General features: G+C 41.1%; 1 protein-coding gene across 1 annotated transcript in view; it reads left to right on the top strand.

Annotated features, from left to right (window-relative positions):
* unc13a (unc-13 homolog A (C. elegans)) overlaps window positions 1-14,705 on the top strand; it is a 59,465-nt gene that overhangs the window by 14,603 nt on the left and 30,157 nt on the right. Inside the window, exons 5-23 of the mRNA XM_073862175.1 lie at window positions 421-544; window positions 629-699; window positions 849-903; window positions 1,318-1,347; window positions 1,430-1,625; window positions 5,108-5,851; window positions 5,948-6,041; window positions 7,538-7,584; window positions 7,808-7,886; window positions 12,148-12,222; window positions 12,306-12,523; window positions 12,608-12,837; window positions 12,940-13,081; window positions 13,153-13,322; window positions 13,667-13,782; window positions 13,865-14,028; window positions 14,111-14,264; window positions 14,385-14,453; window positions 14,548-14,637. Coding sequence (XP_073718276.1) covers window positions 421-544; window positions 629-699; window positions 849-903; window positions 1,318-1,347; window positions 1,430-1,625; window positions 5,108-5,851; window positions 5,948-6,041; window positions 7,538-7,584; window positions 7,808-7,886; window positions 12,148-12,222; window positions 12,306-12,523; window positions 12,608-12,837; window positions 12,940-13,081; window positions 13,153-13,322; window positions 13,667-13,782; window positions 13,865-14,028; window positions 14,111-14,264; window positions 14,385-14,453; window positions 14,548-14,637 — 2,868 coding nt within the window. The remainder of the gene's footprint in view (window positions 1-420; window positions 545-628; window positions 700-848; window positions 904-1,317; window positions 1,348-1,429; window positions 1,626-5,107; window positions 5,852-5,947; window positions 6,042-7,537; window positions 7,585-7,807; window positions 7,887-12,147; window positions 12,223-12,305; window positions 12,524-12,607; window positions 12,838-12,939; window positions 13,082-13,152; window positions 13,323-13,666; window positions 13,783-13,864; window positions 14,029-14,110; window positions 14,265-14,384; window positions 14,454-14,547; window positions 14,638-14,705) is intronic.

Genomic DNA, 14,705 nt, shown 5'->3' with positions numbered 1-14,705 from the left:
TTGGCGTCCAACAGCTTGCCACTTTTTCTCATCCTCTGTAGAGCTATATGTGGAGATCTGTAGCTTGGTTTTCATTGCAAAGTTGAAAACCTTCCTTTTAAATTAATGTCTCAAATGTGTATTTTGCAAGGATAGGCCCTATTTAGTTTCCTTGCTGAATGATGCAATTTTACTCTGTGAGCTCCCCTTGCTGGGTGCAAACTTGCAACCTTTTAGTTACAAACAGCCAGGTTAACCACATCCCCCAATCATGTAGATTTATGGACCTCAGATGTTACATTTATGCATTTGGCGGGCACTTTTCCAAATGCATTACAAGGTATACATTATATCAGTATGTGTTCACTGGGATCGTTCCCATGACGTTTGCGATGTTGACTTAAAGATTGCATGTATAACATTGCTGATATCATCTTATAGGAAGGTCCTGGCCAATGGATGACTTTAGACTCCCAGGTCATCATGGCGGAAAATGAGATCTGCGGCACCAAAGATCCCACCTTCCATCGTGTGCTTTTGGACACACGATTCGAGCTCCCATTAGGTGACCTTGTTTATTGTACATTTGTCTTGACTTCTTAATTTATCCTAAGCTCTAGTGCTGACCCACGGTTTTCATACCTTACAGATATACCAGAGGAGGAAGCTCGGTACTGGGCCAAGAAATTAGAGCAGCTCAATGCCATGAGGGACCAAGATGTAAGTAACTTCATTTAATACTAGTATGGTTGTGTTAACAGTTTTCCCCAGAGGCCAAAGGCAGGCTTTGTGAAGACTAGAACAGTATATTTTCTTCTGAAATACTCAAACTATGTTGATAGTCCTATCCATGTCCGCTTATTTTGCAGTATGCATACCAGGAGGAGCATGAGAGGCCACTTCCAGTGCCGACAACGCCGTGTTGTAAGCTCTCAGATATTACACACCCATTTACCACAGTATAAATTGCAAGGCCTTTTGGTTGGTAGATGCGCACAGAGCATCATTACGGGTCAGATCACCCCATCATCATTTACAATTTAAATTAAATGGATGGCTCGCCATCTGTTCGGTACAGTATTAAGTAATATTAGAGCTTGGTGCTTTGGTTTGGCTCCAGACATTTCATTATGGATATTCCATCACCCTTCAGAGCTATTACTCATCGGTTCTTGGCGTACATGGGCAAGGTTACGCTCCTGCTTTGCCAACACCCAAAATTTACACACTTGTACCGTTTAACAGCCGAGATTTATAACAAGCTGCCTTGAATGTTTGTTTTCATCATAACCTCTACTTACCACAACTAATTTCGTGTTTTGGGTCATTTTTCATTAGGTAACTGGAGTCTATGGGGTGACCAGCAGAGTAAGTCAATTTTATGTTATATGGGTTGTTAACATTCTTTTGTTCAGATTTTTTGGCTTATTCATGTGTGCGTCCTCCTCAGATGATGATCAAGACAGTGCTGTAGACGATCGAGACAGTGACTACCGCAGCGAAACCAGCAACAGCATCCCTCCTCCATATTACACCACATCCCAGCCCAACGCATCCATGCACCAGTACCCCATCCGAAACATGCAAAATGGCTCGCGTTACAACGACATAAATGACTACGACTACGATAACCAGAGGGCCATTAGGTAAATGCCTGTGGAGCCCTACACCTTTGTTCATAGCAGTCAATTTTTGGACATAGCGTAGCCGCTAATGCTAACTAATCTGTAATATTTACAGTGACTATCCTCTGTTCCTATTCCTATGCAATGGTCACTGTATACAAGCCTTGGATGATGCTTGTATATGCCTTATGGGTTTGGAGCCACATGGACTGTGATTTCAATGCTCACCTCAAAATGAGTTTTAATTTCCTTTATATTTTGCAAATGTTGTATTCCTGATATTCTCCAATTGCATGCTGGGATTAGTGCATCACAGAGAGACTCTGGCCTTGTTTCAAATGGCACCAACCCTTGTGGTCCTCCTCAATGTCTATATGTGACTTGCAAACTGATGGGTAATTGTGGGATGCCAAATCAGTGTAGTGTGCCATTTGGGATAAGGCCTTTTTGAAACCCTTACTAATGGGCGTTGAAACATTGATGGATTTGATCCATGAGTCTCTTAGCAGCTTGGTTATGGTACAGTATGCCTTAGGTTGGGTCATGTTCCATTCATTGTGTGACCTCATGAGGTGAGATGCCAAAACAAAGTTTATTCATGCTCCTACTCTTCCTGCCTCCCCCATCCCCTTCCCTCCCACCAGACGCTATGATAGTTTAGACTCCGCCACCAACGGCCACAGCGATCTCGATTCGGCTTCTGGATCGAGCAGGCGGACCAGCCGCCAGTACTCCTTAGACAGTAGGCACTCGCTCTCTGATAGGTGGGTCTTACACCTCCACCCTTTTCCACCTTCTTCTGCTATTGTTCCTGCTCCAGCCTGTGAATCCGTCCCGCTGTGATGATGTGGTGGAATTGGACATGTCTGGTCCTGTGGTCTTCGCTATGCTTGCTATGCATGCGCACCAGTCCTTCTTTTACATACATGGTTTATAAATATTTATATTTGATCTGTGTACTGTATAAGGGGTGAGCGGTATGAGCAAAATATTTTAGTGATTTTTAAATCATGGTATTTGTGTTTTATTAAAGCTTGCCAGGTATTGCCTTAATAGTTATTATTGCTGGTACATCATCTCGTACAAAGCTGCAATCTGTAACTTTTATTTTTAAAAATAAACAAAATTATTGTGCTAGTGCCACGATTCGAAAACAGTAAGCTTATAATAATTAGTTATAAATTGAGGTGTTGGGTACGATTTTCCAGAAAACATCATTTGACTTTAACGAATGTAAAAATAAGTACGCAAAGTAACTTGCAGTTTTAGGTTTCAAACAGAGATGGCACTAGAGAGGCAAACGTTACGGATTGCAGTTTTACAAATTTTCTGTTCTGTTTTTCAAATATGATGCACGTTAAACCAAAGATTAAGATTATTCATAACAAATTATTGTCAAGTTTGCCATTAATTAACTCCAAAATCCACCACGTATAAAGCTGTTGTGCTAATATAGTCATACCTGTATTATTATTATAACAGCCGGTATATGTACACATGGGACCAAAATGGACAATGGGCAAATTTAACCCAACCGTAAGGAACAAAACACCACTTTGTCCTGTGTCTGAAGGGGGTCGCACACAGGACGCGCAGCTCAGGGCCGTTTAGAGTCGCGTCTAGGACAACTCGGAGGTATTGTAAACCGGAAGTGCACATTAAATAGCGCGAGCTTCGTCAGATAGTGTCTACTTCAAAATGCAAAATAAACGTTAGCAGCTAATGTTAATCGTTAAAGATTTGGGACAAATATGATGTTATTTAATGTTAAACTATGTGAGTGGCGCTCTGTGCGCGACAGGGATTTGAGCAACTTCCTGAGTCGTAGCTGGGCAGCGTGGACAGGCGCCACCTGTCAGCGCCGGTGTGCATATACTCATAGAAAGCAATGTGTTTGAGTTTTTTTAGAACGCGTCTTGAGCTGCGCGTCCGGTGTGCGACCCCCTTAACAACCTTCCTTCGAATTGTTTGGGATACGTACTGCTCTGCTAACATTTGTGCAAATATATATTGACCCCACGGTAAAAAAAATGTATACAAATCTACTGTCACACGTTATATATTAACCATCATACCGCCCAATCCTATACTGTATCTATACCTTACTGTATATGTATTTATGTTTTAATAATTGCTGTGTATTTGTTGATAGCTTGTCACATGTTATTTGGGAACCGACTCATAGGTGTCACAAGGTTTTTGGAACAGTGTAATTGGAATTTGCTGCAATCGCCAATGGGGGTCCATTGAGTTTGGATAAAGCAAGGCTTTTCTGTAAAGTCTGTTATTTGCCTGCTTTATGCCTGACAGAGCTGAAGGATAACGCTGTAATTGTGAATGCCTAGTGTGCACTAATTATATAGCCTTTAGAGACACTATGCTCTGTGTGGGCAGCAGGCGGGTCCGTTTAGATGGCTATGACAGAGGACAGGGAAGTACACATCAGCAATATACTTCTAAAGTGTCAGGATGTTAATCTTTCCAGGAGATTAAACTAATGTGGTGAGAATATTACGTGTCTGTGTTCCAAGAATTTTAGGTTTATGTTCTAGAGACTAAGTCAACAGTAAGTAAGTTCTTAAGGAACCACAGTTTAAATTGTATTGACAATAGTCTCCTTATTATGGCTAGTAAATTTACTAAATTCACCTGCCATTGGAAAGTGTAGCAAACGGTTAAATTCGGATCCAGGTGACATTGTTGTATATGGCTAACTGACAGAAGTGTATACAGTACATTGAATTATGTGTGTGTCCTGTGGGTCCTGTATTCCTCTTTCAGTCTGAATCCTAGATACTTTTTTGGCTCCAAACCTCTTTTGCATCTGTTTTTATGAATTACCAAACCTTACATCCCAAAATCGATAATTAAAGTTTGTGTTTGTCAGCGTGTGTGTTCTTTCTTATTCTCTTCTCTCCTTCTACACCTAATGGGTTTATTCCTCATTGTGGATAAATAGCTTTCCATTGTTTAAGGTGCCGCAAGAAGATGCTGTTTCTTTTTAATCTATCTCTTTCCTTCACTTTTTTCTTTCCCCCATGTCTTCGCCTATGTGCTGTTCTTTCTTGCGTCCACGTGGCTAAATTCATCACTGATAACTCTTCCCACAGTCATCTTTTTGTGTTTGGTCTCTGAGATTGTGAAAACGGGTCTTTTGAGTTTTCCTCAAATGAGTTTTAGCTCTGTCATTATTTCTCTCACCATCTTACGTCCATATAAATACACTGAAATATTTGTCTGGTGGATAAAAAGCAGATTTAAACTAACCTAAGCTGGTGTACTGGGCCTAATTAGTTATTCTGGTCCACGTGGTTTCCAAGCTTCAGCTGAGCTAGAAAAGTAACTAAACCCCCTTTAAAACCCAACTTTAATCTGAGAATAGTCGTTGTCCTCTGTGGTTGGTTGTTCTTCAGCCTCAAACGTTTTGTATATGCTCTGTAAACTTGTATGTCAGTTGCTCGCCTCTGTATACCTTTATAACTGATGACTTTTTACTCCCACAGCCCAACCGGCAGCAGTCGTTATGCCTCTTCAGGCGAGCTGAGCCGTGGCAGCTCCCAACTCAGTGAGGAGTTTGGCCCTGAGGATGCTGAGAGCTTCCGGGGATCCGGAGAGTTCTATGACGAGAACGATTCCTACCATTCCTGCCATTCCTCCGTTAGTTACGGTAAAGACTCAGCAGGCTGGGACCCTGACGAGCCACAGGGTGTCTACAGTGACGACGGAGAATACAACAAAGATGGAGGTGAGGAAGGCGCTATCTACGATGAAGATGTTGAAATCTATGAACATGAGGGAGAGGAGTATCCTTATGAAGAGGAAGAAGAGGGCATTGTGTATGAAGAGGACGAAGACCTCTACCCACTGGATGGAACCCTCAGTGAAGACCAGGAGCCACCCTACACCCCTACCCCAACCAACACGGCTCCAGCGTTGGCCCCTGAAGCCCCCACCAGCCGTCCACCACTGGAGAAACAGGCTTCCATGCACCAGCAGCAGCCACCCCAATCCCAACCACCATTCCAGACTATGGAGCATAAAAAAGAACCTCCAGCCCAACAGCAGCCACAAGATGTCTTCGCCAAGGTGCCCCGTACCTCAACCCCACCACGGGTCTCAGAGTTGGAAGCAGAGAAGGTCCCAACTCCTGCAGGCAAGCCGGTAAACCATGCAGAAGAACCTATTCCCATCCCTGCAACGGAGGTCAAGCCTGAAGTTGAAGAGAAGAAAGAGGTTCCACCTGCAAGGTAAGGTGTCAATAGAGTCCTTAGGGATTTGGTCTTGTGCCTTTCATAAAATACTGCTAGATGTAAGTTCAATGCAATAATTGTACCTCTTTCCAGCGCACCCAAGCTGGAGCCACCAGTAGATCCTGCAGTAAGGGCTAAAGGCAACTGGCTACGGCTCTATAACAGAGTTCAGCTTCAGCTGCAGGAGGTATGAAATTTTGATCTTAGATTTGTAAAATCTTCGAAATCTGCATTTCGCCACCTCGCTTAGGCCTGTTGGGTTGATTCTGTTTGCCAACATTAAGTCATCTTTTGTCAGTTCTGTGTTTTGTCGTTTTTTCTTTTTCTTGCCTGTCTTTTCCATTCATGTTATTCTTTTTGTCAATTACTTTTGTTGTGACCCAAATGACGTACTATACACTATATACTCAGTCTATTCAAATCTTACCCTGGAGGGCCGAGCACTACAGGGTTTAGTTCCAACCCTAATCAAACTTAATCACCTGTGATTGTCTAGCGATCATGAAGACTTTGATTAGCTTGCTCAGGTGTGTTTGATCAGGGTTGGAGTTAAACTATAGCTATTTCTCAATGTCAAGGAAGGATCATCGGAAGCCAGAATTTCGAGGATGCTACCTCATCGACGTCCATCAAAGGACTGTTCCAATGTCGAACCAGTGGTATAAGCAGTTTCCCAGACATAGGCAAATTATGTCAAACAAGTAACACAAAGTGAGTCCATAAAATAAGACTGAACTCTTCAGGTGAACTTTACAACCTTCTAGAAGGCTAGAAGGGATACAGCATTAGCCAAAATCTTGTGAAATCTCGCCGGATGAGCATTGTTTTTATCCAAATTCTACCCCCAAACCTAATCATAAATACAAAATTTCAAGGGATTTAGGCTGTAGATGTATCCTATCAAGCCAGAACCATTGGTATCAAAATCCTACCCCCAAACCTAACCCTAAACCCAACATCTCCTGAGATTTAGGTCGTAGCTGTATCCCGTCCAGCCAAAACCCTCCTGTCCTCTAAAAATAAGCAAAACTGCGACCGTTAAGTCTGTAAAGTGGTACGGTTCAACGAGTTCTTCAAGTGCACTTTTTTTGTTGCAAATTTCAATATAAACACCCTACTCACACGATTAATACTACTTAAATGGTCTAGAATAGTGCAAAAGTATGTGATTTGGGATGCACCTTATGTTTTACTTTATACGTTATGTTTTGAGATTTGGACCCCTGCCCCTTTTTATGTTCCACCCCATTCGTTTTAGTTTTCTGTGTGTTTTTTTCTTTCAGTTTTTTGTCATTGCCATAGCGATTGTCATGCTCATCCCTGTTTTGCCGAAGCTGGACAAGCAGTCTAAAAGGTGGGTGTTGCTATGTGTGCTCCCGTAAACGCATTTTCCTGGCAGATGAGTGCGGCGCACTCCCTCCAAGATACGCACGGAGTCGTCATGACAAAATATTGGTGATAGAGATCAAGTGAGTCCGCAACTGACGTCAATGAGACAGACTGCCGGCTCCTAGTGTGTTCGATCAAAACTAAATCTTAATATTTCAGTAATAGAAACCGCATTGAAATGAAATTGAGAGGTCTGAATGGAAATTTTAATATGGTTTAGTAGTGGAAAGATTGAATGGAGATAAGTGAAGCTCTGTTACTGACCTCACTCTCACTCCCTGTTGTTGTACGCAGGCTCGAGGCGAGACTCCGGGACTTGCGTCATTATTTTTGCAAGCCGGGTAAGCATCCTAGACAAAATATTTCAATTTCAGTGCACACAGAAATACATAAACCCAGTGAACACAAGTATGACGATTGAAGAGCATCTCATCTCCAAAGCTTTGTAAAAGAAAGGGAATATATCCCACAAAGTAGTTCCCAAAGGAGCCAGTTTGCTATCAATCATAAATCTTATAATATGATATTAATATTACAAAATACCTCTGCCTCTTTGATCCTCAGGCCTGGTGGTGCTCTCTACAGCATAGACAGCATGCCTGACCTACGCAAAAGAAAGGCCATCCCTCTCGTACGAGATCTGGTGAGTCATGCTTCAATACAATACCAGGGCATTTCTGGATCCAGCATCATCATCAACTTTTCAAAAGCATGTCCATTTGTATTACTCTGTGTGTTGGGCAGCACTCAGAGTGACTTGGTCAAAGCTCTGGAGTACACAGAAATGTCATGGCACATTAGTTTGAGTCACAGCTACAGGGTTAGACATTATTACCGCATTAGTCAGCCATTCAGCCTCTTGACTGATGAGTCTTCGGCGGTGCAGTCAGACTTTCCACTGCCTCACTGTCTCATGCACTACCTTATTAGTTTTGGACTCTGTATTTCATCTTGAGCCTTTCCTGCTGACCTTGTATTATTTCAGGAGTTCATTTAGTATATTAATCCAGACTTTATTAGTTGTTTTTTATCTCTGAGGTTGTACGCATGTTATATAAGACTCCTCCGCAGACTGCCAGGAGAGATTGTTGTGCATTCATTAGACAACATAACATAATAGACAAAAATTGGGTTCAGTAGTTAACAGCTGTCGTGTAGGTCTGGATACAGTTATTTAGCCAATAATACTTCTGGTAGGGTTTGCAAGCTGCAAGGATCTGTTTGACTCACTGGATTGAAAGATGAAGGAAAAATTACCATACAGCACTTAAGAGTTCTGAAGTTTGTCTGGTTTAATCCGGCTTACCATCAAACACACAGACTCTTCCCCCGGTTTCACAGATAAGGCTTAAGGCTAGTCCTAGACTAAAACACATGTTTGAGCTGCCTCAAATAAAACTTCACTTCACTTTGGCTTGGTTAGCTTTTCCATCGAGTTTATTAACACTTTGGAGTAGGAGGGATTATAGGTGTGTCGTTATATTTGCGTTGCATACTTCTGTGACCTCATACAAGTGAGAGCATTGTTGGAATGCTATACATTGCTATAGATTAATTTATTTTGTAATTCAAATTAAAATTGACCACCACAAATAGATGTTTGCACATCGCGTTAACTTTCTCTCACATGACAGTTTCTGTACAAACACCCGTGGCGTCAGTCGACACGCTCTGCTGAGCCTCATTTAAGTTGCATTTAAGTATATATGCGGACGTGCGCATCACGAATGTGCCGCCACAAACTGCAAGTCTGGAAAAAAACTGTTATGGTGTTCTTGATTCTCAACCTTTGGATGTGAGTTTGGGAACTTACAGCAAAGCAGAGATGACAACAGGTTTACTCGAGACAGTGCAAGCTAGCACGAAGGTAAAGCTAATCTTTCACATTATAGCGATGGCGCTGGTAGTGACGATTCTCTCAGACCAATCAGTGATGTACAGTGTTTTCGCATCACGTTTTGGTATCACCTCGGCTTGCTTGGAACCCCAACCAAGGTGGTACTAAAAAAGTATACGTACTGGGTTATACGTACTGCACCCAGTGGAAAGCCCCTAAAAGTAAGCTGACCCTACCCAAACCGTGGGGGACTATGCAATGGAAAAGCGCCATATGGCCTAGTCCTGGCTTTACCTAGTCTGTGATAGAGTCGGAAGCAAAAGTTGAAGCTGATATAAGCCGTTCCACCTTTATGTCTTTCTTGTTTTGCCCTTTTGCAAAAATATTTTATTCTGCTTCCTGCATTATTCAGACCTATTTATATAAACAGCTACAGCTGCAGTTGAATGCACACTTTTAGAAAGTGTTTAGCTGTCACAACCATTTTTCTCTGCTGGTCCAAGCTGGTTTATGCTGCTTAGTCCTAGTTGATAGCATAGCAATGCTGATCAGACAGAATGTTTTTTCTTATGATGCTGGTTGACATGCAAAAACTAACCCCCGGTTTCACAGACATGGCTTAAGGCTACTCCTAGACTAAAACACATGTTTTAGGTGAATTAACTGAAAATAGCTTGCACTGACAGATCTTCAAATAAGCCAGTGCCATTGATTTGTCTCAGCAGCACACCACCAGTGGCGGCCGGTGACTTCTTTTTTCAAGGGTGCGCTACGCAAAGTTCTCCACGACATGTATGTAGCCCGTCATGTGTGTGGTTTGTAATTTCAAAATATGTGTTCCGCGCTGGGAGTGAACCTATGTGTATCACGTTTTGTCAAAATAAGTGCCTGCTGCAGACGCGTCTAAAGGGTTTATGATAAAAGAGACACTTGCGTTTGCAATCTCATGCTTAATCAGAGTTTACTGTTAAAGGAATATTCAATTTTCTTAAAAGAAAAATCCAGATAATTTACTCACCACCATGTCATTCAAAATGTTGATGTCTTTCTTTGTTCAGTCGAGAAGAAATTATGTTTTTTGAGGAAAACATTCCAGGATTTTTCTCATTTTAATGGACTATGGACCAACACTTAACTCAACACATAACAGTTTTTTTCAACGGAGTTTCAAAGGACATGCAAAAACTAGACTAAAACACATGTTTTAGTCTATAAACAATCCCAAACGAGGCATAAGGGTCTTATCTAGCAAAATGATTGTCATTTTTGACAATAAAAATAACAAATATACACTTTTAAAGCACAACTTCTCGTCTAGATCCGGTCCAGCGCGACCTAACGTAAATACGTAGTGACGTAGGGAGGTCACGTGTTACATATATAAAACGCACATTTGCCGACCATTGTAAACAATAAACTGACACAAAGACATTAATTAGTATCAGTTGACATACAACAACGTCGGAACGGTCCTCTTTCAACACACTTGTAAACACTGGGGCGGAGTTTCGCGTTCGTCCTCTGTGACCTCTTGATATCATGACATATTGCGTGGGGTCACGCTGGCGCATCACGACTGGATCTAGACAGGAAGTTGTGCTTTAAAAGTGTATATTTGTTATTTTTATTGTCAAAAATGACAATCGTTTTGCTAGATAAGACCCTTATGCTTCGTTTGGGATTGTTTATAGTCCTTTGAAACTCTTGAAAAAAACTGTTAAGTGTTGAGTTAAGTATTAATTGTTGGTGTCTATTAAACTCCATTAAAATGAGAAAAATCCTGCAATGTTTTCCTCAAAAAACATAATTTCTTCTCGACTGAACAAAGAAAGACATCAACATTTTGGATGACATGGTGGTAAATTATCTGGATTTTTCTTTTAAGAAAATGGAATATTCCTTTAAGGGAATGTCTTGCGTGTATTTTGTGAACGTGAGCATCTCTTTTATCATAAACGGTTTTGACGCGTGTGCACTTATTTTAACAAAACAAGTGATACATGGTTACATGACACTACAAACACATATTTTGAATTTGCACCCCTCGGAAGAGCAGTCACGAGCCGCCACTGCACACCAGTAATGTCTTTTACTATGTTTATAAAAGATGCTTAAACATCTTAATTTAACTTAGACCTAGTCCTGGCTTTAGCTAAGCTTTGTCTGGGAAAGCAGGTCTATGTTTTGCTAGTTAATGTAGTTACGAGGAATGCTGGTTTTATCAATATGGCAGGTGCAAGGTTATTAAAAGTTTAGTGATCTTTGCCAGACTTATCAGTAACGTTTTTTATGTCTTTTTTTCATTCCAATGCTTCAATTTCTGCAGGCAATGGTAAGTATCAAAATCTCTGTTTAACATGAAACTAAATGCACATTAGTACAAAGGCAGCAATTAGTACTAGAAGTTGTTTTTTATTGGTCAGATACACAACAAAACATAGTGAAATGCTTCTTATAAAATGTAAGATTTTACATTACAAAGTTGGTTTGCAATGACACAAAATTGTGAAAAGCTCTATAGAAACCAAGTAGTGTATAAAATAAAATAAAATTATTTAAAAAATATTTATTTTATTTTGTTTAAAAAATCTTTGTTTGTTGAGCTTTCATTAATTTTTTACATTTTTTTTATTTCGTATTATTTTCCATTTCTCTCAAAATCTCATCTCTGTGAATATCTCTGGTCTTATATTTGCGAACTAAAAATGATTGATAAATATGAAGACATACTTACGTTTGTAGTTTATTTTATATATTCAGAAGTAAAAAAAAATACTTTTAAATATTAATTGTAAAACAAATATATGGTTGTGTCTGTGAAATCCAGGCTAAAGTCTCAAAGTTTAATTTCAGTCATTAATTTCACATTGATTTAAATTTTTGACATTACCTTATTCACTCAATATATTAAAGATATCAAGATTATATTTTCAAATAATGTTCTTCACATTATAACTGTGATGATAAACAGCAAATAAAACAATATTTTAGCTGGGTTTTCACAGACTGGGTCACTGGTACATTTGCTAAATTATTTTAAGGCCTACATGTTTGTTTTCTCTTTTAGTCTCTTGTCCAAAACTCTCGAAAAGCAGGCATCACTTCTGCTATGGCCTCCAGCACCCTTAACAACGAAGAATTGGTATGTTAACACACCCTGTTTCCTTTCTAACCATTTGCATTTTGCATCTTTCAGTTTTCACTTATTTACCTGTTGATCTGCAGAAGAGTCACGTCTATAAGAAGACCTTACAGGCTTTGATATACCCCATCTCCTGTACCACCCCACATAACTTTGAGGTGTGGACGGCCACCACACCCACCTACTGTTATGAGTGTGAAGGGCTTCTATGGGGCATCGCTCGACAGGGCATGCGCTGCACTGAGTGTGGTGTCAAATGCCACGAAAAGTGTCAAGATTTGCTCAATGCCGACTGTCTACAAAGTAAGAGACTCTTAATGAGACGCTTAGCTTTCATTACTTTGAGGAAGCATGAGATGATAGTCTTTCTCATCCGTCTTTCCCAGAGGGCAGCGGAGAAGAGCTCCAAACACGGAGCTGAGGATCGCACGCAAAACATCATCATGGTGTTGAAGGACCGCATGAAGATCAGAGAGCGAAACAAGCCTGAGATCTTTGAGCTGATTCAGGAAGTGTTCGCAGTTGTCAAGGCCACGCATGTGGCCCACATGAAGCAGGTCAAGCAAAGTGTTTTGGATGGGACATCTAAGTGGTCGGCAAAGATTAGTATTACAGGTAATAAACTCAAATTTGTCAATTGTAACACATTAGTGACTCTCTCTGTGAAATCACTTAGTATTACGCTCAGATATTGTAATATATGTATTTTCCCTGCAGTTTTATGCGCTCAGGGCCTGCAGGCAAAAGACAAAACTGGCTCTAGCGACCCCTATGTAACCGTGCAAGTGGGCAAGACCAAGAAACGAACCAAGACCATCTACGGCAACCTCAATCCTGTATGGGACGAGAGCTTTAATTTGTAAGTAAACTACATTGTTTGGAATTTAAAATTGGAGAAGTCTTTGTACTCACTGCAAAATCTCTTTCCAGTGAGTGCCACAATTCCTCCGATCGGATCAAGGTGCGCGTGTGGGACGAGGACGACGATATTAAGTCGAGAGTAAAGCAGAAGTTCAAACGAGAGTCGGATGATTTCCTGGGTCAGACCATCATTGAGGTGCGAACGCTGAGCGGTGAAATGGACGTCTGGTACAATCTAGGTAAGCAACTTAGCCAAGTTTTTTTATTTTGTTTGTGGAGAGTAAAGTTTGTAATATAGTCCGTTTTTTTTTTACGTGTATGCGAATGTATGCCACAGTCAAACGCACAGCATTTCAAAGCATAGTTTATTTGACTCGCACATGTACACAGACGTTCGACATATGCGCATTGCGACAAAATGCAATGCATCTCCTGGGCTACATACTACATTCTCTGTAGGCGCATGCACGACTAACAAATACACAAATCCGGTGGTGTGCGTACAGTACACGTCACTCTTCTGATGACGTAAATTGCATCACGCATAGGCCTTTATGCTAACAAGGATACTATGGCCTTTCAGACAAGCGAACAGACAAGTCGGCAGTGTCAGGAGCCATTCGTATGCACATCAGCGTTGAGATCAAAGGAGAAGAAACTGTTGCACCGTACCATGTCCAGTACACTTGCTTACATGAGGTCAGTCAGCAAATCAAATCAAAGCTTAACGCTATAAGCTCAATGGCCAGTTGATGGACACCTTCCCTCCATCTCCCCACAGAACCTTTTCCACTATTTAACCGACATCCTAAACACCGGGGTGGTAAAAATACCAGACGCTAAAGGCGATGACGCATGGAAGGTTTATTTTGAAGAGACGCCCCAGGAGATCGTGGACGAGTTTGCGATGCGTTACGGAGTGGAATCCATTTATCAAGCCATGACGTAAGTTGAGGACAATAAACGATCGTGATTATGATACATAACATGGCCAACAATAACCAATGTTGTATATTTTTGGCTGTAGACACTTTGCATGCTTGTCGTCAAAGTACATGTGTCCTGGAGTTCCCGCTGTCATGAGCACGCTACTGGCCAACATCAACGCCTACTACGCGCACACGACCCAGGCCACCAACAATGTGTCTGCCTCCGACCGCTTTGCTGCCTCCAACTTTGGGGTGGGTGCTTCGCTTCCAAAGAACATCAAAAGCTATGCTGACATCACGTCATGTAGTCAAATAAGTATTCAAGCGCTATTATATTAATATGTCTGTATTGTTGTTTCTTGTTGTTTGCAGAAAGAGCGATTTGTCAAGCTTCTTGATCAACTTCACAACTCATTAAGGATTGACCTCTCCATGTACAGGGTACTGTGTCAAACGGGGTCTCTGTTCAACTTTTGAATATAAGGAATGATGACCCTATGACTTTCTCTCATCTGACCTATTTTGTCTCTAACAGAACAATTTCCCAGCCAGCAGCCCCGAAAGGTTACAGGACCTCAAGTCCACCGTGGATCTCCTCACCAGTATCACGTTCTTCAGAATGAAGGTCATAATTTTCAAATGCTTGATTTTGTATATAGCTTTATTTTAAGCTAATTAAAATGTTCACCCAAA

The sequence above is a fragment of the Misgurnus anguillicaudatus genome, chromosome 23, assembly GCF_027580225.2.
Source record: "Misgurnus anguillicaudatus chromosome 23, ASM2758022v2, whole genome shotgun sequence".
NCBI lineage: Eukaryota > Metazoa > Chordata > Actinopteri > Cypriniformes > Cobitidae > Misgurnus > Misgurnus anguillicaudatus.
Note: the sequence above shows the minus strand (reverse complement) of the source record. Positions and strands in the feature narration are given on the sequence as shown.